General features: G+C 36.6%; 1 protein-coding gene across 7 annotated transcripts in view; it reads right to left on the bottom strand.

Moving 5' to 3' along the window:
• LOC131425611 (uncharacterized) overlaps positions 1–26673 on the bottom strand; it is a 129829-nt gene that overhangs the window by 9290 nt on the left and 93866 nt on the right. For all 7 annotated transcript variants that reach the window (XR_009229005.1, XR_009229010.1, XR_009229009.1 and 4 more), the window contains exon 3: positions 9443–9676. Coding sequence is in view for 1 of the 7 variants with exons in the window: in XM_058587637.1 (XP_058443620.1) it covers positions 9443–9676 (234 nt within the window). In the remaining 6 variants the exon portion in view is untranslated. The remainder of the gene's footprint in view (positions 1–9442; positions 9677–26673) is intronic.

Here is a 26673-nt window from a genome sequence, read left to right as displayed (position 1 = left end):
TCACGACCGCCGGTTGCTATGAAATATTCATGCATCATAGGGCCCCGAACAGAAATGTCTTTTTCAGCAGGTCCCAAGTTTTGCTTTCCTTTTGTTATTCATTTCAGTCATTTAGCGGACCACTTCTGGTTATTACTCGATCGAGGAGAACGTGTCCCCTTGAGGTAATGGCAGTTTTGTTTCTGTTATTGTGGGTCTCAAGAAAACGAAACAAATTGAGTCCCTATTTATGCAGTCAGCTAAAACAATTGGACGGCGAAAGGTGGAAAGAGTCTCTATTCAGTGAAGTTGGGGGGTACATTTCAACCCTGTAGTTTATGGTTTTGCACATTCTTTCAGAAATGAATTATACTATGTTCACACTGGCCGAAAATAACATGTTTTAACGATAGTAATATAATACTATGTTCACACTATGAGTTAAAACAAGTTTTAACTCTGATTTCATATTTTAAGCGAAATAACATGTTTTACTTTTGCGTTATTTCATATTCAGAAACGTCACATTAAAACATGTTTTCCCGAAATAACATGATATAATTGTCAGTAAAGCACAACCCTGCTAGCATTTTTCTTCACTTCTCGACAATGTCAATTGACAAGCTGTTCAACAACAGCAGTTTTTCATCAAAGTAGCCATGTAATCATAATTTAAAAAAATGGAAACTGGTACCAACGTTGCCAGGTATACCGAATTCTCGGTATTTATACAGATTTTTGACATCTATACCGCAATACAGATATGTACTCCCAAAATACCCATAATTCACGGATCATACAGATAAGTACCGATTTTGGTTTTTAGCTTGAATAGACATGAGAAAAGGTTGTCGTGGAACCTTTTTTTTGCTCACCTCTTTGTGACATTTTCTACTACTTATGTAGAAGAGATTCTGATACCAATATGGTACAGAGAGATTTTTGCGCCGAATACAGATTTTTGTAAAAATGACCTGGCAACGCAGACTGGTACAACCACTTTTGTTTGTAAATTAAAAGATGACTTTTTTGGTCATTTGGTGCTCAAAAATATCTATTTATCTTAAATGGGCAACCTTTTGAAGGAATAAACCTTCGAAACGTTGATAATAAGCGTGAAACGATAATATCCTTCATAGCTAGGAGAAGTACCTAGCTTATTTCTTATTTTCCGGATGTTGTCAAAATATTTTTGTCTTTCCTACCTGCGAAGTAGGCATTTTTGCAGTTTGTTTATAAACAAACTCAATACCAAGTAATATGTCATGCGTATAACATAATCTTAGTGTGAACAGTGCGGTTTTAATTTTATATTACTATCGTTAAAACATGTTATTTTCTGCAGGTGTGAACATAGTATAAAGCTTTTGATTGATGAAACAATACATTTTTGTTTGATTTTAGGAATAAAATGATTTCTTTCAAACTAATTTGCAAAGCAATTTTTGGTACTACTTTTATTTGTTTTCAATTTCCTAACATACAATTATTTTAAATTTTGCGATTTTTCGAGACTTTTAGACGTTTTGTCGCTAGACGATCGAATTATTTACATACCATAATCAAGCTCTGTTTTTTTATTATTTTTATAGCATCCAACTATTCGAACTCCATCAGTCAAAATAGAGATCCTGCATGAAATATTTTTTGCAAAGAAAATTTGTTATGTAATGTTGTGCAATTTGTAAAATATTCCCAATTATCGATACATACGCTTGAATTATTGAAAATCCCCTAGGAAATTAAAGAAGCAGATAAACGTTACTTATAAAACTTGTGAAAAAATTTATCCGCGGGAGATAGAAAATGCCTTGGATTATTCTCGCGGGAAAAAATGTTCTCGTTCATTAGAAATAAAACTGTGTTATATTAGTACACAAATGAGATCATAGATAAATTGAACCTATTTCTTTCTTGAAATAAAGATACAGCAAGATTGAGTCAACATGGATATTTCGATAGCGTCAATTCAACTTTGGTTGACATGTAATAAATAGTTAGATTATTTCAGCAACAAAATTCATCTGGAACAAATAAATTTTTCGTTTGGTTAAACCAAAGTTTAGATTCAAATCAAGCAGTGAGCATTTGTTATATTTAAGAGAGAAATTGGTTCAAATCAATCATATTCTAGCTTGAAATGAACATGAATCATATTGAAAATTCTACTAACTGTTTTGTTATTTTAAACATGCATGAATGATATAATTGTCAGTCAAGCACAACCCTGCTAGCATTTTCCGTCATTTTTCGAATATGTCAATTGACAAGCTGTTGTCGAATCAGTTTTACATCAAAGTAGCCATGTTACCACAACAAAACGAAACTGCAGACAGTGGCGGATATGAGGCTACGATCCTCAAGCCAAAAACAAGAAAATACAAGAACAACAACAAAACGAAACTGGAAACTGGCACAACAATTTTGATTTTTTTTTGGATTATTTTTTGGAAATTTGTTGCTTAAAAAATGTTTATTTCACGTAAATGACCAACGTTTCGAAGCAATAAAACTTCGAAACGTTGACTAACGTAAAATAAACATTTAAAATCAACGCATGACCACACGGAAAGACCTAAATCAGCATTTTGGCGAAAAAATTGTTGATTTTCTGATTTTAGTTAGTTATTTTTCGAGACAATTAAAAAAATCTTACTTTTGCTAATTTAGATTTTTTAATTCTAATTCCCTTAATAATAATAAAATATTTGTTGAAATGGCTATTTTTTAGTTGAATTCACCAATTAAATGTGCTGTCATTTCTTAGCTAAGGCACATTTCATTTCCATTCAATTAATTTTTTAGTTGAACTAGAGAAATAAAACGTTGTTTTCAACCATCATAAATAGTTGAATTGATTTCTGCAATTTGCAGCTATATGACGCTCTGTCACCGAGAAAATGTTAACACCGTAATGACTACTAGCCACTAGATGGCACACTACTATCGAAAAATATTTCAGTCGCGGTTGTCTTTTCTTTATTGGCAGGTATAAATACGATGTTGTTTTGGAGAAAAAGACATAAACAAAACATCAACTTCTTTTTGAAAATTTTTCTTCTAAGTCGCTGTTTTCTTCATTCGACTTCGCGAAATCGACTCTCTCATTGAAAACTGAGCACTCGGAAAACAAAAACCGAATATAAGTAGTACACCAGACGGCGTTGCCCGGAAGGTTGGAAGATACAAAAAACATCAATTGACATATACAATTAGAGTGCAACATTCGAGACTCACTATACTGTTCCGCGTAAAAACATTATTACGCACAATCCCTTCAAATGCGCACAAATTCTGAATAAATACACTTTCCACTAAGAGTTTACGTCATTTTTACATATCGGTTTAGAAATTTATATATGGATATATCGTAACACATTCGAAAAACATCTAAACAATTTGCAAGCAGTTTCAACAAGACTGTCCTTTTTAGCCTTTTAATTAATTGTTTTGCTTTGACACTTCTCATGAGTTTTTGGCTAATAAACTTATTAATAAGACTAATTTCATTTTTGTTTTCTTTGTGCTGTCCTTCAGTAATGATGGTGATAGATAAATACAAACAAATTTTCTGATTTTAATAACAAAATTAGTTGTCAATGAGAATTTCGTGTTGGATTGAAATATTGCTGGTTTGTGTCCAGGATATTCGCCAACTAAACACATTCTCTAAAAATAAGAGTTTTTTTCAGCAAAGTAAATTCTCAATTTTAGCTAATTTTTTAGTTATTTTGGAAATTCTGTTGCTGAAATCAACTAATTCAAAAACAGTAATACGAATTAGGCGCAGAACTAATTTCGGTCGTTCCGTGCAAAAAAGACTTGTTTATACGATGAAGAAATCATCCTCAGTGAAGTAGTGGAAAAATGGAAGCGACTGACCTAATATTATTACCAGATGCTCCGAGGCATTGTGGAAAACCATCTTGAAACCAGAAATGTAATCGTCAATTTTTCCAAGGGAATCACCTCAACCTACCGAGTCATTCTGCTCCGAAATTTTATTCATTATGTCCCACCTGTGAAGAATTCTGGAAACCGGCAGAAACCTGTTTGCATTCCGGCTGCTGTCAAAATTGTCCAGGAGAAATTGCGTCATTGTCTCACCTAACTTGTCTTGCTTATTCGCTCTTCCTTCTTTCTGCCTTTCTCTAAAGAAAGGTATTAGAATTTCTGGAAAACTCATATGGAAAACCCATATTGTTATATACTATTCGACTCAGCTCGGCGACATCGGAAAATGGCTGTGTGTATGCGCTTTTCGAAGATAATTTTACCACTCCACATTTTCTCAGAGATAGCTACTGTCGGGCCATTGATCAAGTTTATGAATCGAATAACTGTGTCTTTTGATTCTGGAGATATGATGATATAAGTGATGTAACCGACAAAACCTGTTTTTTTACCGCTCTAATATATAAAAGGGTGTCAATATTTTGGGATCACCTTTTATTTCATAAAGCGGTAGTGTTCAAAAGTTTAAGCACCTCGAAAAAAGTCCCAATGCAAATTTTGAGCTAAATCGGACATTGATAAGGGGTGTTATTCGGCGGTTGAGGTTTGAAAATTTTCGATCTAGAAAAACCACCGTAGGGATGCCGAAAACAATTTTTTTTTCATCTGGGACTTGAAAAATTTGAAAAGTTTTTTAAGTCCAAGAGTGTTGATTGTTTCAAACAAAGTTTTTTCGAGATGACACTAAATCTCGACGTTTTATGCAACTCTATGCAATTTTCGCCGCAACTTTCGATTTCGGAGTTACAAATTGATAAGTATAAAAATTTCATTTTGAGGATCCTTTTTTATAACAAAACACCGAAAAATTGAGCCAATTGCATCCAAATAGCCGTATAATTCTTGTATTAGGCACGGAACGACCGAAATTAGCTCTGAGTCTAATTCGTATTACTGTTCTGGAATTAGTTGATTTTAATAACAAAATTTCCAAAATAACTATAAAATTAGTTAAAATTGAGAATTTACTTTGCTGAAAAAAACTCTTATTTTTAGGGAATGTGTTTAGTTGGCGAATATTCTGGACACAAACCAGCAATATTTCAATCCAACACGAAATTCTTTTTGACACCTAATTTTGTTATTAAAATCAGAAAATTTGTTTCTATTTATCTATCACCATCATTACTGAAGGACAGCACAAAGAAAACAAAAATGAAATGGGTTCTATTAACAAGTTTATTAGCCAAAAACTCATGAGAAGTGTCAAAGCAAAACAATCCATTAAAAAGCTAATAAGGACAGTCTTATTGAAACTGCTTGCAAATTGTTTAGATATTTTTCGGATGTGTTACGATATATTCATATATAAATTTCTAAACCGATTTGTAAAAATGACGTAAACTCTTAGTGGAAAGTGTATTTATTCAGAATTTGTGCGCATTTGAAGCGATTGTGCGTGATAATGTTTTTAAGCGGAACAGCGAAGTCAGTTTCGAATATTGCACTCTAATTGTATATGTCAAATGATGTTTTTGTATCTTACAAACTTCCGGGATACGCCGTCCGGTGTACTACTTGTATTCGGTTTTTGTTTTCCAAGTGCTCAAAGTTTTCAGTGAGAGCGTCGATTTCGCGAAGTCGTATGGAAAAAACAGCGATTTAGAAGAAAAAATTTCAAAAAGAAGTTTATGTTTCGTTTATGTCTTTTTCTCCAATACAACATCGTATTTAAACCTGCAAATATAGAAAAGACAATCGTGACTGAAATTTTTAGTAGTAGTAGTAGTGCCATCTAGTGGCTAGTAGTCATTACGGTGTGAACATTTTTTCGGTAACAGAGCGCCATATAGCTGCAAATTGCAGAAGCCAATTCAACCATTCATATTGGTTGAAAACAACGCTTTATTTCTCTAATTCAACTAAACAAATGGTTTAATAGAAATGAAGTGTGCCTTAGCTAAAAAATGACAGCACGTTTAATTGGTGAATTCAACTAAAAAAATAGCCATTTCAACAAATATTTCATTATTGTTAAGGGAATTAGAATTAGAAAATCTAAAATAGCAAAAGTAAGATTTTTTTAGTTGTCAAAAAATAACTAACTAAAATCAGAAATTTAACTAATTTTTTCGCCAAAATGCTGATTTCGGTCTTTCCGTGGGTAGATATGGTTAGTTGATGGCCAAATACTTTGATTTTAGATATACCGAATCATCGTTTATGGTTCCGGAGCTTGAGCTTGAGCTTGAGCGACCACCCCTGGTTGCTACTCCGTTACTGATCGGGATTAGCTGAAATTGTACAGGGAGTTTCTAGATGATCCGGCCTGGGACTGGTAAATCATCCTTCAATGTACATCTTCTGGTAATCCCAGAATTCATCGATCAGTACCGGCGCCGGCCAGGCCCAAACGTAGATCGTCTAAGGAATGGGAAGGGATGTTAGTCCAACACTTGTTGTTACTAGAGGCCGTATATACTACTGCGCACTCCACAAGTGTCACGGGAGAAGGATATTTGTTAGTAAAAATTTCAGTATTGGTAGTATTCGCGCACGACTCAGTATGTTCCGGTTTCAAGATGCTCGGATGCATCACTAAACTCACTGACTTCTCGAGTGAACGTTTCAACAATATACTATACTGAAGTTCCGGGAAGTCTTGATTCACAGCTCTTAATCGAGAAAACTGAAGAAAAATTTGTAATACTATCGCGTAAAGAATAATAAATTCCCTAATTTTTATAAATGAAGTTACGTGATACAAAATAAACGAGTGAATAGGATTTAGACAAAATAGTAGATTAATTGCATTGACATATTCTAAACAGTTGTTATAAAATCATTTTAAATCACCAATCAAAGGTCAACAGATTTCACGCGATTCTTGATTCTTCATTATATCCGCTTTATTATTTTATTCATTTATTAAATTTATTAATTGGTTATATTGGTTGATCTGGGCAGCCGGCTACCGAGAAAAATATTAATTTATTGTTTGAAATATTAATATCAAGTGTTTTTTACTATGTATTCAATATACCGATATATGTTATTAACTTTGTAATATCAACCGATTTTTGCAATAGTTGATTTTTATCATTCAATTTATAATCCTGAAAGACAATCAATAACATGGAAAAAGAAAACATTCTAAATAAAACTTATCTCCGAAGCTAGACGGAAACTGATAGGTTGAATGAAGAGATAATTTAGTAAAATAGAGTCATCTGAAGTGAAACGTTGAAAATATCTGATAACTGAAAGGAAAAAGAAACTCCTGCAATTGTCGCCTTCTACGACATGGAAGCAGAAACCCAGTGAATCTATTCTTGGTTCATTTTTTTTCCGCCGGATTCCACACGGCATCTAGGCTGGTACTGTCCGGAGAGAGCTAATAGGTACTATCAATCTCCTAGTGGACCCCAGCCCCTCGAATCATCGTTTATGGTTCCGGAAGTACAGGAAAAGTGTTCGTTTACTCCAACCCGGAAATCACTCTAATTTCTCAGAAACGGCTAGACCGATCTTCGCAAAATCAGACTTAAATGAAAAGTATTAAGTGCCTACAAGTTAATTTAGAATTTTATCCAGATCCTATCATATATCGCTCTAAATTGTAGATCCTTGTAGCAGATAACCAAACAATTTCACTTTACTCTACACCGGCTCTCAGTTCCCGGTTTCGGAAGTACCAGAGAAACTCGTTAAACATTTTAAACATCGAGCTCTCAGAGACGGTTTGGCCGATTTTTTCGAACCTAGAGTGAAATGAAAGGTCTAATAGTACACATTTCAAATTTTATCCGAATCCGACATTCGGTTCCGGAATTATAAGGTGAAGAGTGTTGAAAATTTGAAAACCATCATTCAAATCAGCGTGGGGCAAAGAACGCGAAACCATTTCGGAACCGTACTGAAAATTATTCCATTTCGTAGGTTTTTCTGGACAATATGGTCCCACATAAAACACTCGAGTTTTATCCAAGTCCGACCTCCGGTTCCGATGTTAAGCGGTGATGAGTGCTTAAATATTCAAAGCGACAGTACAAAACCGCTTCAAAATCTTCTAAATTAAGCTAAAAACTAATTTAATTTTTGAATCATTTTAGATGTTGACCATTAGAACTTGAACTCTTTTCATTTTCTCAAAGAATCAGAGATCAGAGAACTGTTTCGTTTTACGATTTATTAATTTTTAGTTGGTTTGACGTAAAGTCGCCATATAACTAAGTTCAGTTATTTGCACTGACTGAGTGGAAACATATATTGGAGAAGCCAAATGAGAATGAACAACTTAACAAGACAGACAGAGACAGGACTCGAACCTGCGTTCTTATGCACTTAGTGCATGTTTTTTTTTCTTTTTGTAGGCTTGGATAGTTGATGGCCAAGCAATTTCACTTCGGCTTTACTGGTTCTCAATTTCCAGCTCAGTAGCTGAAATACTTGAAAGTGAACTCACATAGATTTCTCTGAAATTTCAACAAGCTTTAATGAGAGACGTTATGATTCCATCAATTGCTAGTGAATTTTAACCAGATACTGAATAGAGCATGATTCAAATGTACTTTCGACAGACTCAAATCGTACGAGAGCTTATAATTTTAGAACACATATTCATCACAGAGTTGCGAGCAGTTAAAAGGGGTGTCAGCAATTGAGGTAATTCGCTACACCATTTAGTTTTCGGTAATTCGAGAAGTGATGGGTGACAATTAAATTGAATCACAAGAATACTCATTTTCGGCAAAATTCAACCATTGAACCTATCATCTCCAAATTTTGATGGAATCCAATCAAAGATATTTCTTTTTCATTTTTTTAAAGAAGGGCACGAGGCTAAATCCACCCATAAAAACGTAGGATCATTGTGTCACCTTAGAAGTGGAGGTAGGAGACACTTTTGAAGACATTCCTTTATGTGTACGTGCAAAAGGATCGTACTAGTTGTCACCAATTGAGTGTTCCCTTTCAACATGAGCAAATTGATTGCCAAATCATGTATTTTTGGCAAATTTTGACATCTTTTGCTTTCTTACGTACGTCTTTTGTCAACATTTCTTCGTTTATTGCAATTTGTGCCTTTTAAACTTTGAACGTAGGAAGTCCTTCACTTTTTGTCGCGTTTCGCCCTCGGCTTATCAGTGCTTAAAGCAGTTCAATTTGAACTGCCATCTCCATCAACTGTCATCAATGTTGAAGATTTATTTTTACTTGTGAGAGACCGCGTCGAACTCGTTTCGAAAATAAATTGACGTTTACATTGAAAAAGGGAAGAAGGAGATAGCAAAACAAGGAGCACGACGTTTACCCGATGTTTTATAGTTCGCTATCGAGGTGAAGTCTGTCCGATAATGTAGATACGTTTTCAGGTGAACACTGTTGAAGCGAATGGTGCAGAATTGTCCAATGGACGCCCAAGTTCTGCGCTACTATCGGAATGATATCCTGATCAATACAACCGATGTGGAGAAGAATTGAAAATTTGCATTACTTCAAAACTTACCCCCACATGTTGACCGTCGACAAACACCTGCGGCACATTGATTGCCTCGCTCTGCATTCGATCCTTGATCTCCTGCTGGTAGTCACTGCTCATGAAAACGTCTCGCTCCTCAAACTTAACCAGCAGCGTTCGCAGGATCTGTTTCACATTTGCACACTTGGTGTAGGTTTCCCGGACGATGCCCATGCTCGTTGTGTACACTACCACTTTGCCGGCATCCTTTTCCTTATAGTTCTGTAAAGAAAAAAAAAAGCAAAAGCCTACTATCAATATTCGGTACATGATCGGTATTGCAGTTCTCACACAAAACTTCGCGCCTCAGTTGCGATAGCTCGAATTAATTTGATTGTTTTCCTAATTGCCATTACTCGCTAAATGCGCGAACAAGGTTTGCCCTGAATAATGCTGCTAGCCGAATCGACACATTTAGCATTGTTTATTTCTGCTTGTTGGCAGTTTAAGAAATGCCATTCCCGCGCTACCAACCGCAGCCAGCCAAACAATAACGAAATTTGACAGCTTAGACACTGATGCGAACCAGCTAGCGCCTATTGTTTTACTGTTCTCCGCAGTAGCCGGCTTAATCCGGTTGATCTCAGCACACGGTTTAAGTTACCCAATTCTAAGCTCACAAACAAAACAACACAACAAAAAACGTCAAACGCTACAGTAGAATGAAAGCGCACGGGCAGCTCTCGAATTACGTAACGAGCTACGGTAAGCTGCTGCAGTGAAAACTAGATCACGGTTGCCGAGCGCGTTGCGCTTGGTGTTTTGCATTTCGAGTAAAGTGAAATTTTAATTTTCCTATCAGGAAAAGAAGCAAAAAATTAGCCTCGGCAGGTTTTTTTTTGCCACCCTGAACCAACCCCCAAGCAGACATAATTGGTTTTGCATGCGCCATTAGGTGGCGGCAGAAGAGTGCGGTGGAGAGAGAGAAAAAAAACTATTAGAAAAAAGTACACTATGGCGTCCCTCAAGAGAAATGGACGGGGTGCTCGGTAGTTTTGTTGTTGTTGTTGTTGTTGTTATGTTTTGGTTAAGGTGGAAAATCGGCTTGCTTGACTTGAAACGAGTGGAGTACTAGCATGCACAGTGATAGTTCGTAACAGCTTCGTGACTTTGCTGTAAAAAAGTGAAAGAAAATTGATAAGCCGTTACACTCCGTACCGACGATCGTTATGCAAATTCTCACAGTTAGTGATAATTTTTTTTTGTTGCTATTATTCAGGAAAATTTTTTTAGAAATTTGCATTAATTTAATCACCTGTGTCGTCATAGCCAAGTGATGAAAGGTAGGTATCGTATGGAAAATGTTACATGGTGCAACTTTTTAATCCATTCACATCACAATTGCGAGCTGAACTGATCGTGCCGGCCCCCTGTCACGACGCCATCTTGATGAGATCAAAATCGGAACTTCAAAATCAGCTGATAGCAACGTAAACAAACAAACAGTAATACTTTTGTTTTAAGCGTTTACCTTGTTTAGTGCACGAAAATTAGTAAATTTAGGGTCGACTCTCTCACAATAACTGGTCGGTTTACCTAAAATACAGACAGTGTTTTGGGACATCAAGTGGAGATAATTTTCACAAATTGAGAGTCGCGATGAATATCAAAACATCGCAATGTTTGGGGCTCGAAACGCGAGGGGCTCGACGTAATCGGTATACTTTCAAATGGCTGGTGCTCACATACCGGTGTCAGATGGGTGGATCGTGCAGATTGAGCAGTATATAACAAAAGGGCGAAGTTTTCGTTGACAGAAATTTGACAATCCCTCCTGTTTTCAAACAAACATACTCAGTTGGGTAGTGAATCACAAAGTCTGAGCGATGTCCAGTCAATGTCGTTTGACATTAATTAAAACATTGAACAATTGTAAATATGTGTTTTCATTCAAGAATATTACTCTTTTCGATTTGTTCTATTTTTAATTAGATGAAGTGCGGAATTACTCAGTTTTGAATAATAATCGCGTACTAGACTTACGATTACGTATCGACTAAGTTTGACGTTTTAATTGTAGCCCATTAGAGAGTTACGAAGGTAGCAAACCAAGAAGCACGACGATTGCCCGAAGCTCTATAGCACGTTCCGATACAAAAAAGACAAAATAGACCGATAAAGGCTAACTGGACCGAAGCGCTACGTTCGAACCAAATCTTCTTAAATTGAGGGTTACAAATCATATGAGTTATTTTGTGGAAATTATGAATATTAAAAACAGCTATAAGGGTTAGATTCGTGCTATAAACGAGTTTCGATGTGTTACTTTTAAGGATTTTATAGGTGTTACGAAGCGTTACATACATTTTTTTTGGTAAGTTACAAAGTTTGTAGCGTTACGAAGCGTTGCATGCGTTACTTTGTAGTAAATTATTCGCATACGAAGTGTTACCTGCATTATTTTTATGTAAATTATAGACGTTACGAAGTGTTACATGCGTTACTTTTTAGTAAGTTATAGGCGATATGAAGTGTCACAAACGTCACTTTTTTGTAAGTTATAGATGTTACGAAGCGTTACATGCTTTACTTTTTTGTATGTTATAGGCGGTACGAAGCGATACATGCGTTAATTTTTTATGAGTCACAGGCGTTACGAAGCGTTACTTTTTGTAAATTACAAGCGTTATAAAGCGTTAAAAACGTTACTGTTTTGTAATGTCGTTTTTCATTGATTCCACTCGCTCGGTGCCAGTGTTTTGCCCTGACAGCCGATCAATGAAACGGTTTTGTAAAGTTTGGTTTGCATGCTTGCTGCTCGGAAAAGACAACGGGTGCAAAATAGTTGCCCGCGAATTGCCCCAAAAGTGCATTTTTTTCGGGCGATGCAAATCAATGAAACAAAGTGCACCTGTTTTGATTGCCCGACCGCACGAAAAGTGCACGAATCGAGCAAAACACTCCACGAGTGTTCTCAATGAAAAACGTCATAAGTTATAGGTGTGACATGCGTTACTTTTTTGTGAGATATAGGCGTTACGAAAGGTTACATTTTATGAGTTATAGACGTAACGAAGTGTTACATGCGTTTAAGTTACAAGTATTACAATGTGTTACATGGGTTACTTTTTAGTAAGTTTAAGGCGTTACGAAGTGTTACATGCGTTACTTTGTAGTAAGTTATAGACAATATGAAGTGTTACAAACGTCACTTTTTTGTAAGTTATAGACGTTTACTTTACTTTACTTTACATGCGTTACTTTTTTATGAGTCACAGGCGTTATGAGGTGTTACTTTTTTGTAAGCTATAGGTGTTAAGAAGTGTTACATCCGTTACTTTTTTGAAAGTTATAGACGTTACGAAGTGTTACATGCGTTACTTTTTTGTTAATTATAAGCGTTACAAGTCGTTAAAAACGTTACTGCTTCATTAGTTATAGGTTGACATGCGTTACTTTTTTTTTAGATATAGGCGTTACGAAGCTTTACATTTTATGAGTTAAAAACGTGCCGAACAAACGTCACAAGTTATAGGCGTTACGAAGCGTTACATGCGTTACTTTATTGTGAATCATAGACGTTACGAAGCGTTTCATGCGTTAAATTTTTTTAAGTTTTAAGCATTACGGATCGTTATGAAGTACTACTTTTTTGTAAGTTATAGGCGTTACAGAGCGTTTCATGTATTATTTTTTTTATGTGTCATAGGCGTTACGTGCGTTACTTTTTCGTGAGTTATGACGTTATGAAGCGTTACAAGAATTATTCGTTTGCAAGTTACAAGCGTTACATTTTATAAGTTTATGGAGTGACAAAGCGTTACATGCGTTACATTTTTGTAAGACATAGGCGCTACATGGCGTTCCATGTGTTACTTGTTTGTAAGTTACTAGCGTTACGATGTGTTACATGCGTTACTTTTTAGCAAGTTTTAGGCGTTACGAATCGTTACCTATTTTAAGTTGCAGGCGTTACTTTTTGTAAGTTTGTGAATTACAGACGTTACAAAGTATTACATGCGTTACTGTTTTGTAAGATAAAAACATTTTAATAAGTTTTAGGCGTTACGAAGCGTTACATGCGTTACATTTGAGTAAGTTATAAACGTTATAGACGTTCGAAGCGTTACATGTGTTGTTTTTTTGTAAGTTATAGGAGACACGAAGCGTTAAATGCTTTACTTTTAGTTAAGTTACAGGCGTTATTAAGTGTTACTTTTTTGTAAGTTCTAGGCTTTACGAAACATAACATGCGTTACTTTTTAGTAAGTAATAGACGCTATGAAACGTTACGATCGCTACTTTTTTGCAAGTTATAGGCGTTATGAAGCGTTACATGCGTTGCTTTGTAGTAAGTTATAAGCAGTATAAAGCGTTACAAGCGTTACTCGTTTGTAAATTATAGGAGTTACATGCGTTACTTTTTGTAAGATACAGGCGTTACGAAGCATTACATGCGATACTTTTTTGTAAGCTATAGGCATTACGAAGTGTTACATGCGTTACTTTTCTGCAAGTTACTTTTTATGAGTTATAGACGTTACGAAGCGTTACTCGTTTGTAAGTTACAAACGATTCGATGCGATATTATTTAGTAAGTTTTAGGCGTTACCTATTGTAAGTTGCAAGCGTTACGAAATGTTACTTTTTGTAAGTTACAGAGCTTAAGAAACGTGACATGCGTTAGTTTTTCATTAGTGTTTGGCGTTACGTGCGTTACTCTTTTGTTAATTACAGGCGTTACGAAGTATTACATGCGTTACTGTTTTGTAAGTAAGAAGAGTTTTAATAAGTTTTAGGCGTTACAAATCGTTGCATGCGTAACTATTTTAGTAAGTTTTAGGTGTTACAAAACGTTACATGTTTTACATTTTTAAAAGGTACAAGCGTTACGAGGCTTTACACAATATGCAATTAGTTACTCTTTTGTAAGTTTTGTGTGTTACGAAGCGTTGTATGTGTTACTCTTTTGTAAGTTATCGGTGTTAAAAAGCTTTACAAGAGTTTCGGCAGTTATCACATGATTCAACGGTTTCAATATTTTAAATGTAATCGACAGCCACGTATCCAGAAGAGGGGGCCGAAGGATCCTGGCCCCTCCCGAAATCAGAAACAGAAACAGAAATGGAAAAAAAAAATTAGAAATATTATTGGGCTGTTGATCCTGCAGATTACAGTGTGAGATAGAGGTTTTGAGAGTTACGTGATGGTCAAAACTCCACTGCCGATAAAGCAAGCAGTAGCAGACCCTACGGAGCAGAACAAACCGCATAAAATGGAGGATGAAACCGGGGTAAAATAAATGAGAATAATAACACTAATACATAACATTGTACTGGACGACCGAAAGAGAAAGAGCACGAGCATGCCTTAGTTAAAGAAGATTCTGCAGATGATAAAGATATCCTACCAGTGGATCTCGCAAATAGTTTTTTATGGCTAGAAAGGCGAACGCAAGCGCACTTCGAGTACATGTTTGACTGAATCCATTATTATACGTCAGAGAACTAAAATGATTACTCGACAATAGACTGAAGTCAGCACGAGTGTTTCGAAGGGCGCCTGAGACGAAAAGATCTCAGAAAAGAAAACGGACATTGTTCTGCGATTGGCGATTTAGAAGATGTTTAACGTGTCTGTTAAAAACGCCGGTAAAAGGTTGTTTCGCCATGTAAAATTTAATAGAGAAAATTGTGTTAGGTAACAAACAATAAGAGAAAATCGATTCTGCATGACGATATCGAGATCGTGGCGTACAAACGTTGAAAATTTCCGTTCGCTTGAGCAAACTTGTCAAGTAGTATCTTGGAAATTTCGAAACAAAACGGAGGTGCACTGAGTATGGAATATGATTTGCAGCCTATTTGAATTGTGTTGAGATCGGTTAAAGACATCTTAGAACTCAGAGCGTGCCTGGTTGAGAAACAGAATCCGATTTCGCTCTTAGCACTCTCGGATATCCGATACAGGTGAATTTTTGAGAATTCTGTTAGAATCGAGAACTTGAAGTTCTCACGTAGAATTCGAATACAGCATTTCCTATTCCATCTTTTCGACGCATAGTAAGGTTTATAGGGTTTTCCTCCCATGCAAAAGATTAACAAAATGTCAATGACAAAAATTGCTTCTCTTTGTGGGGCTCACAAAATGAACCGGTAAATTATATGCTTGTTTCAATTGATAACACAATTTACTTGAACAACAGAGAAAAAGCGAATTCGAGCCCGCCTCTGAGTTGTTCAAACCGCTAGTCGTATGTAGATTAAATTCGCTCGGCTGCGATTCGAACGTCAGTATTCAATGTGACTGCATAACCTTTCTATACGAGAAATACGAAAAGTAACACAAATGTTCCTAGGATAAGTTGTTAAAATTCTAGATTCCGGAATATTGAATACTACGAAAACGAGTTCTGAATAAACCACTTTATTTTTATGTAAGTGTCGAGCGGAACAAAATGAACTTATGTAAATCACTGGTCACCTACGACAACCAGCTGGCCACTTGTTAACATTGACAATAACAGGATATCTCTTGTCAGAATATTTCTATGGATTGCATACTGACTCCACTTTAATCTACAATTATTAAATCGTTTTATACAACGCACTATCCAGCTAATAAAGTCATAATGGGCAATCATGCATCTAATATTGACTAATGACGAAACGTCCTTGATAATTGTCAAATTATAGCAAACCGCAGACCGCAAATTTCTGCCCACCAAAGTGGCCAAACGCGAGAAAGCAAATGAGGACCATTAATCAATCATAACCTCAATCAGCACCCCGATCGTCTCAATTACGTGGCCGGCGGCAGTGCGGCGGCGAATTACCTCGTATGGCCCGAGGGGTTGCCCGGACGGATAGTGACATCGGTGGCTGCGAGCGAGATAGAGATATGGAGACTAGGTAATTTCGCACCATTAGCTACACCACTTGACCACCTGACGCTACACACTGGTTGTATGGTCATCGGACGAACTATAATTAACATAATTTTTCCCTCCCATCGTTTTTCAATGCTGCCGCTGCCACTATTCTCAAGGCCAAACCATCAACCGCGAATCTTCTTCTTTCCATCGGCGGATGGTGATTTCGCTCGGTATCCATTTAACCCATTTATTGGACCACGGACGGTACAAGTTAACTCTTTACCGAAAGCCCGCCGCCATGTTGATTGAAGCGATGGACAACAATTAGCGCCTGATGGAAACGGCTCGGACAAACCCACCACTTACCAGAGTCTGACTGAAAAAGACGATGAGTGAAGTGACTTCTTCATCCGGTTTAGAGACTGGCCAGACCTACCTTAAGCCCCTATTTATCAAAGGTCCACTCGTACCTCATTTACTGTCCGTATTAGCATGGTGGTGACTAACGGAACACTACCCCTGTTAACTGACATGTTTTCGTTCGGAGACAGCCCGTTGGGCGATGGCTCGCCTGCTTGGATGAATCATTCAGCGTCGGAGTCTCTTCGTTTGTAGAGATTTTTTTTTTTCATTAGCACTCTATTGTTGATTTCGATTTAATCGAGAAAAAAAATAAAAACGCCGGATAGAGTAACGCACTGTTTCGGCACTTTCGAGTTTTCTACATACATACAAGCACAGATCAGATTGTGTGGGACACTTTCCAGTCCGCTAAAGGTGTTTCATTGCCATTGCTGATCGATATTATTTTCGATTTGAGACGTTATGACATTCGGCTGCTAATGGAAAATATCAACACTTCAATCGGAGCTCCGACACCGAATCATTCTTCCGATGGAGAGAAGCTAGTTTTAGAAAGACTACACTACTCTCGCCACCATGAATTGGACGGTTTTTTTTTTAGAAATGATAAGTTAATTTGATTTTGAAATTTGTTAAATTTACTTCGTTTTAACCAAAGTCCACACCCTTATTGAACATAAATCAAAATTGAGTGACAGAAATTCATAAAAAGTGCAACTTGAGCTACCACCTATCTACTCTTTTTTGAGTTAAGGGACGAAGCTGTCAAAAATTGAGTAGTTTTTACTCAAAATAAGAAAAAAATATTTTTTTTTAATTTAAGTAAGTTTAACTCAAAGAAATTCTTCGTCATTCTTCTTTTTTATATGGGAAGCGCAAAAGAAGTGATTCAAACCCGTTTTTTTTCGACCGGTTAGATTAAAATTGAACGATTTTGATATTCTTATTTGGAACTTCTCACTTAGTATAATTGAAGCCAAAAAAATTTCTGTTGAAAACATCTATGATTGATGATTTCTTGTTTTAAAAACCGGATCTAGAAACGGTAATGAAAAACGATATATTCTTGCATTTTTGAATTCGCAGTGAACTGCACGAAGAATTTTTTTCACTCAAATGTTTGAAAGCACAACGCTTACTCTAATGTATTGTGGTTTTCAGCGGAGCATAGAATGCGACTGAATCGTCGCAGAATAGCTAAATTATGAGTTAGAATCGCAGGTGCCAGGTTGTAGATTTGTATGTAAATTTGCCGATTTCTTTTGTAAGAAGACTCCGCCATTTCTACAGATTTTTGAAACTTTTAAGTACAATTGCGTAGGATTCATTGTTTGTTTTTTTCTCGCCATCGCCATAAATTAAAAAACTTGCATTGCAGGATTTCTAGTAAGCAGACTTGAAAATTTCACCTGGCATCTCTGTCAGGAGTTGGACAGATCTCGGTTAAATTTTCAAAAGAGCGTATAAGCAAGTGACAGTTTCTCTTTGTTTACTTTCTCTTCTATTAATTACCAAGCGGCTTCCACGTTTATCACATCCATTTTTAATCACATCACAATAATCAAAAGAGAGAGTTTTTAAATAGAAACTGTCACTTGCTTATACGCCCTATTGAAAAATCAACCGAGAGTTATTTTAACATCTTCACTGTCTGTTGTACTAAATTTTACAGCATTTTTGAATCAAACTTTAGAACGAATTGAGAAATAAATCGTGTGGTATATTAAATGCAATTAGAGATTTAAAAGGTAATATCCTCTAGCGACAAGAATAACTTGTTTGTTCACAAAAAAGCATCAACAAATATGCGTCAGTTCGGTTTTACATCTCATCCAAGTCAGTCGATAAAACAAAACCGCTTACGTCGGAAACAGAAGAAACCAAGTACAGTATTGTGTAGTGAACAATAGACCTCGAAAATGAGTGAACCAAACGAACAAAAGCTACCGCCGACACGAAAGAATACAATTGTTGTTGACTTCAGGCAGTGCAATATTAGACCTTTGATACGAGAACTTGAAGGTTTGCTTAAGGAGCAAATGCAGTTGGACATTAAACGTTAGCATTTACTTCAATGCAATAAGACGAATAATGTTGTTTACATCCAGTTCTATAAAGAGTTGGATGCAAATCAATTCGCTAAAGACAATAATAATGTGCACTATGTGGAGCACGAGAACATTCCAGTATATATGAATGATAGTTCTATAGAAGTGCGTGTGCATGATCTTCACTCAAGCGTAACCGATTATTATATTCGCAAAACTATGTCCCAATACGGAGAGATTCTCTCTATCGAAAAAGAAAAGTGGAAGAATTTTTTCCCCGGTATTCTAAATGGCGTACGTGTATTACGCATACACTTGAAGAAGCCTATACCTTCTTATGTGATTTTCGGTCAAGATACAAGAATTCCGTGCAAATCACTTGTTACCTATGACAATCAGATGGCCACATGTCAGTATTGTCAAAAAGCTGTTCACTACGGTAAGCCATGTGATAAACTGGACAAGGAGACAACTACACCAAAGGACAACAGTGCTTCCGTCACACCAACCCAAAGCAACCCCAGTACACATGTAACAGTCACCAACAACAGTGAAGCATCCCCTTCAACGAAACCATCCAACGTATCCCCTATAGAACAAAGTGCATTAGCTGCAGTGAACAACTTACCATCCAACCAACCCGCAACTGCAAACAATGTACAACAAGGCTCATCTCCAGCAACTAACAATGAAACTAACAACAGTACCATCGATGTGGCAATGGATGACGAGACGAACCACGAACGAAGTGCCCCTCAATCCTCGCAGGAGGGAAATGGAAGCTCTTCTCCCCCTAGAAAAAGGGTGACAATGAGATCCAACTCAAAAAAAAATTAATTAAAAAAATCGGCTCAATCGGCCACGTAAAGGTTGTACGCAAATAGGCCTGAATAAAAAATATCTTTTAAATAAAAAAAATAAACAAATATGTGTCAGTTAAAGATGACTGAATTTTTATAGTAGACGATTGACATTTTTTATAGTAGTTTATTTTAATAGTATATATTGATAATGTTTTGAGTGAAGCACGAGGTTTTGGAGACGCAGACGTCGATTTATACAAAGCATCATTATTCCGGTTATAAAAACATTGTCGATTAACGGTCAATTAAAATTTCTCTGGTTTGTGGTCTCGGAGGGGTGGGATCGATGCGGATGACAGCTTCGCTATCTTTGCGCCATTTTGTCGCTATCTTGTCGCATCGCAATCTTTATCAGCCGCGCCAGTGAAAATTACAACATATGAATAAATGCGAGAAAACACAAGACATGGTTAACACAATTGATGCATTTTTGCCTGGTGTCAGCCCAATCGAAACATACTCAATCGGTCCAATATTGGATCGATGTAGTTCGAAATGGAGAGAGGACCCTCTTAGAAAAAAAAGTTCAACGGTGGTTCTTCGTTGGTCCAATTCGTTGGATCATTGGTCCAATGAAAGTCCAATCAATCGTTCAACGGAAGGCCAACACGGGACCTTCGTTTGCCGATTTTGAAACAGACCGTTGTACCGAATGCCATTTTTTTCGTTCAACAAAACCCGGCAGACAGAGGTCCAATGTTGAGCCATTTTTAATATGAGGAGTTGGAGTCTCGTTGGACTAGTTTTAATAGGGGAATTTCTGAAGTTTTTTCCACTTACAATACTTCTACTTCACGTAGAATAACAGCAAAACTTCTTTCTATATGAAGGTAACACCTAATTTTCACACTTTTTTGCAAGAGAAAAAACAACAAACCGCTCCAACAAACTGAACGAATATTTCGTGCAGTAAGTCGTTCAACAAGCGCTCAATGACCAACAAAATAGAACGGCCTGCTGAAAGGGTGATGACTCAGGATCAGAGTAACTATTCTCTATTCAACTCTCTAACTCTCAGTAACTGTTTTTCTCTTCCAATAAACAAACAATCGATCTGTCAAATTGAATACATTCTTAGAAAAAGGTACTCAAAAATGAGTATGAGCCTAGTCCTAAAGGGTTTCACAATAAAAGGTGTAATGTTAATAGCCCGCTATTTCGGTAGAAATCATATTTAAGTTGTAGCTTTTTCACACTTTAAAAAAATTCACAATAAACATTAGAAATTTTGGATGCGACAATTCGGTAAACTAGAACAAGGTTGTGTCATCGTGGAAGCACCTTGTTGGTCCGTAATTCATAAATTGATGGAAAAACTTGAGCTTTTGGGACAAGTTTCTCTAGAAAAACTGAGAATATTTCTGAAGTAACCCAAAAAGTTGAAAAAAACATGTTTGTTCATTCCTTGTCATTCTTTCGAATTGGACATTCCACAAACGTCATTAGACCGTACTTTGAATAAATATTTGAGTCTTAAGGCTTATAAAATTCAGTTAACACAAAAACTCAAGTCGGTCGATCATATACAACGTCGTGTCTTTGCGGATTTGATTCTTGAAAATGATCTGGAACTTTATCGAAAAATCATCTGTACGTGGCCACGCAAAATTGTCGTATCTGGGGCTCGGAAAACCCAAGGTTTATTGTTGACAAGCCTCTTCATCCTCAACGTGTGATTGTAAATCGTTGATCTTTTACAGGAAAAATTTCCGCACCGTGTCATCTCTCGAGGAGGTGATCACAAATAAGTCACTGAGATCTTCTGAATTAACATCTTGCTACATTTTTCTTTGGAACCACATCAAAGATAAGGTTTAGGTCTGCAGCCCAGCATCGATTCAAGACCACGAATATGGAATTTGTGAAGCTATTGAGGACATACAGGAGCCAAGATAACAAAGTCCCATACAATCCATTGACAAATGTTGGGTCAGTAGCGGTGAACCAGTAGGTTCAGTAATAATGTAATTTTATTGAGCGTCGACTAACTCCGGCAAAATGCTATGGAAACAATACAAGTGAGAAAGGAAGCAAATGTATTTTTACATTCAGTATGTTTACATTTCGTGCTTCAATTGACTTCAATGCTTTATGTAATGAGACAATAAAAAACTAAATAAAGTACTAAAGTAATTTTTATTTTCTTACTTTAAGAATCACTGAGTATGCAGCAAAATTGCTCAATATCGTTAATACTGTAACATGATATTTTTTTCAAACAAATATTGGCATAGTGTCGAACATATAGCGAGCAGACATGATACAGGAGAAATCGCAGACCACACTATCTTGAGTTTATCTTTGTGTCATTTTACTTATGATTTGTGTCATATGTGGATTTGGGTAACTGAAAATTTTTAATATATTTTGCTGTGTGGAAATCAAACAGAATTGGTCGAGATACTGTCAAAAGTTTACGATAAAAATTTTCTGAACATCAATTGGTCTATTAGTGACATATGCTGATCGCGCCAGATTTGAGGATCATTAGCACAATCAACGTTCCAAAATTATCAGTCAACAGACCAATTATAAATTGTATACCTTCAGTAGGAAAACCCTCCCGATTATGTGCGATTGCGTCTCTTTCGTATGCAACGGCATTAACTAATGGCTGCGTTGTTGGACAACCGACGTCAACCATCAATTTCTCGGCATAACATCTGTTGCTTTGAGTACGTTTTCCCCGGTGCTGTGTGTCTTTGACTTCTCTCAAACGATAAATAACCATGGTAATTATTCGGTGTTTGCTGCTGTCTGCTGTCCAGCAAGATTCTTCGATTTCGAACAAGTACCCGAAATTCTGCACGATTACCCAATCGCGTTCCACATAGTCCATCGACCGGCAGCAGGTGTGAAGAAAAGGCATGCGATCCGTCTATTTTTTTAAACGTTGTTTCTTCGTTGTTTCAGTTTTCGATTGTTGGCTTCCACCATTTCGGCAGAGTGCGTTCATTCAAAATCCAGTCGGTATGGAAAACAATCGGAAATAAATCAGAAACATGGGCACCACTGAGTGCTGTAGATACTGAATGAATTTTTGTAAACCACATTGGTCGATTATCGGACCGATTGAGCACGACATCGTCATCGGACAGTTCTCCTCGATTTGCGTTAACCGTCTCAACCTAAAAACGCCCAACGTTTTTGCTCAAGCGATACAAAATATAAACGTCAATCTTGTTCTAAACGCGATCAAAGGCTTTCGTGCGAATTTACTGGGGGTTAAAGCCCTGTAAAAAAAATAACCAACGACCGTTGAATGATTCTAGTGCAACTTTAAACGGAGCTCCCCCTCAAGTTTACTCGTCCGGAATTTGATTTAGAATTCAGTATGATTTTCAAACGGATTCCTAATCGATCCGAGAACGGCTTCCAAGACCATTTCAGTGACAACGTCAAAACTGAAAAGACATAACACATTCACCCGTCATTCAGTAAGCCGCGCTTTTTGATCGATAATTCTGCTGCGCACGTAGTCATAGCCAGATTGGTATTTTATTATATTCAGCAAAACTGTCGCATTCTCGTTGTACTGACGACAACTGCACAGCATGGAAACGTCAGGATGCAGCTGAACCGGACTGGCCTTGCCAAAAGATTGTGGATTGTTTACACTTAGAAGAAGTGTCTCCAAGCATAAATTTATGGCCAAATTTCAATAATAACGGTGCTGCGGGGTAGTGAATATTTCTACAAACTATCCACCTATCTTTTTGATTTCATTCGTTTTGATTTACTTTTGCTCAGGATTGTTGCAAGAAATTTTATCAAATTTTACAAACTCTAGCTGATCTTATTCAAAATTCTCTATTAAATTTTTTTATCGTGACGACACAAATGAACAAGAATTCATCTTTGACAGTTCAGCGGTACTGTTTATAAACAAGCTTAAACAAAATCGAGGAACACATCTCAAACAGTCATCACTTCACAACCAGCAACTTTTATTTAATAAATCTCTGAATCGAACCGGATCGAATCGTTAACAAATGTTTTGAAACTCTATTTAGGCGATATGGACCGTGAATGGTCTCAGGTTAGCAGTGACGGTAAAAAAAACCTAATACTGATGACCGATGGGGCGAAATCCTGGTGGATACGGTTGTCTCATTTAAGGTGTTCATCTGGCAACGATGAGGCTGTCGGGAACCAGAGATGCCAGATATTACCGTAAATAAAAAAGCTGTATTTATCTGCATTCACTAATAAATCAAAAATTTTACAACGAAATGATCATTTTGAAATAAAATAAATTCCTTTTAATTCCACTACACTAAAATTTCCTTACTATTTCGTCACTAATAGTAACAGACACTAATCGATACTCAAAACTGATGCTTTAATGAAAGCTGCGGATAACATACTGAAATCAAAGATAAACTCAAGATTACAATGTCCCATACGATCCATCGAAAAATATCGAACCCGTAATCGTGAACCAGTGAACTAAGTAATAGTGTAATTTTGTAGACCCTTCGTAAATAAGCGTCGATAAACATTTGAAAATGACGGTAAAATTCCATAGCAACAATACAAGTTTGGAAGGAAACATATGTAAACATACCGCACAAAATATGTTGTAACATACATTCGCTTTAATGCTTCGTAAGATAAGAATATTGCAAATTGAACAGGTTCTTAGCAATAACACATGGATCAATAAGTCCCGAGACTAAAGCAGATATGGCGCTCGTAGTAAAGCAGTAACCACGTCTTTCTAGAGTACTAACCTTTACTTGAAACGGGTCAAAATTTTAAGTCGATCCGACCAGAAACAGCTGAGTTATCGAGGTTGGAGTAAAGTCGTTTTGTAGTTTGTTTAAAAAAATGGAAAAAACCGAGTTTCGTGTTTTGATAAAACATTATTTTTTAATGGGTAAAAACACCGTGCAAGCGAAACAATGGATTGAAAAATGTTATCCGGACTCTTGTCCATCAAAAGCAACGATTTGTCGATGGTTCGCCGAGTTTAAACGTGGTCGTACCGACACAAATGACGCGGAACGCTCGGGTAGACCTGTGGAAGCCGTTACACCGGAAAATGTGAGTGAAGTGACAAAAATTATAATGAAATATCGTAAAGTGAAGCTCCGTGCGATTGCTGAGATGACACAGATATCATATGGAAGTTTATTTACTATCCTTCATGAAAAAATGAGCATGAAAAAGGTTTTTTCCAAGTGGGTGCCGCGATTGCTTTCGATGGAACAAAAACAGCAACGAGGCGATGAAAAAAAATAAAAAAATAATAAAAAAAATTGGAAAAACGTTGGAACCATTGTATCACCCTAAAAGGTGATTATGTTGATGAATAAAAAAAAATTTGCCGAAAAAATGTTGTTTCCATTGTTAGTCTCGGGACTTATTGATCCATGTGTTAATTCTAATTGTTTTCCTGTTCCAAAATCCACTCGATATGTAGCAAAATACGACGATTTCCATCATATTGCAATTTAAGATTAATTCTACATAAACAAGCATAGTTACGACGCATTTAGCGATTCGACGCTTGTTGTTTTGTTTTAAATAAGAATTGTACCGACGACACGACCTGCCACTCGTCTATTAAAACTGTATCGCAAATTTAACTACCCCTCAGTAATTGGTAATGTCAAAACGAAATTCCTGGAAACAATTTTGAAACTGGCAACACATGTTGATAAATTATTTATTTTAAATAACAGTTACCATAACCTTGGTTACTGCTTAGTGAAGACTTGGAAAATGTAAACAAAACAAATGGCAAAACGCGTATTTCATAACTCAAAAATAAAAAGCCTCCATTGGAAGATCTCTTTTGTGCAGTAAGTTGCAAGTACTAACGAGATGATACATTAAATGATGATGCATTAAAAGAAGTCTATTCGTAGGAAAAAGACATACAAAAAACAACTGATCTAGAAATTATCAAATATACTGCCCTGCAAAAGCTCACTAGAGAATTAGTCACTATACATATCGTTCTCCTCCAGTATGAAATAAACGATTTCTTTAAATTCCCGTTTATTAATTGTTTCGAAATACACTGTATAATGTTACAAGCTAACACTTTCAAACTTTCAACACCAGATATAAGCCCCTTCGAACTTTTATGGGAGGAACTTGATCGAAACATGTTAAGCCCAGGTGGGTAATTCCACGCAAAACGGAACAACCTACTATTACGAAGTATTCCAGTCGGTCTAGAATTTATGGAATCATCGTCGAACCGAGACCTATTATTGATGAGAATCGAGTATGATTATTCGTTTTTTCTACAAACGCATTTATTCGACTCATTCACTTTTACCGGAAAGCTGGGTTGGGGTGTGACTGTAGTTAGATTTGCTGCTGTTGTAGTATGGAACGAGCAGTAGCGACATTTGGACAGCACACGCTTCGTAACGACGCGGGAAAGCCGCATTGGGCATAGTTATTCTTGTGTCCAGCTTACGTAGAAGTACATTTGTTCTGGTGAAAAATTTTCTAGGAAATCATTTTTCTGGAAGTTACTTCATTTTGGGATATGATTTCCTGAGGGTTAGTTTATTCGGATAGATGATTTTTTGGTAGGAGATCTGTTCTGGACAATATTATATCTGGGATTGAATTCTGGTAAATGATTTCCTAGGGAACAGTAAACAGCCCTTGTTGGCTGTTCATGTCCAACTCTAAGAGCATTTCTGAAGACAGCGAACTGCAAAGAATAGAACTTGTGTTAGCGAAATGAAAAAATGCAGTATCAAAAACATTTCTATGTTCATAGCTCACAAATCAGGCAATGAGGACACGAAATTAGAATTATTTGAACTGTCCCACAACTTCCTCAAATAGTTTGTTTATTTATCCTGGCTCCTTGGTTACTAGTTCGTCGCAACTTAGCCAGTGTTGCTAGAGAAGATTACTTTTATCGTTTTCAAGGGGCTGCTATATTTTTGGTAACTGGCGGTAAATCGCTCACAGACACTTTTCATTTAAATTTTTCTTCGGAGTGTCTGGTCGTGTCGTCGATTGTACTGCAACTGACGGTGAACCGATTTCATCGAGGGGTCCAGTTTCAATGGTATATGAAAAATCTTGGAGTATTCCATCTTGAGTTTATCTTTGTTGAAATACTAGTATTTGTGCATGTTACTATTTGGCTCATTT

The sequence above is a fragment of the Malaya genurostris genome, chromosome 1 (assembly GCF_030247185.1).
Source record: "Malaya genurostris strain Urasoe2022 chromosome 1, Malgen_1.1, whole genome shotgun sequence".
Taxonomy (NCBI): domain Eukaryota; kingdom Metazoa; phylum Arthropoda; class Insecta; order Diptera; family Culicidae; genus Malaya; species Malaya genurostris.
The sequence above is the reverse complement of the archived record's forward strand: the minus strand, read 5'-3'. Positions and strand labels throughout refer to the sequence as shown.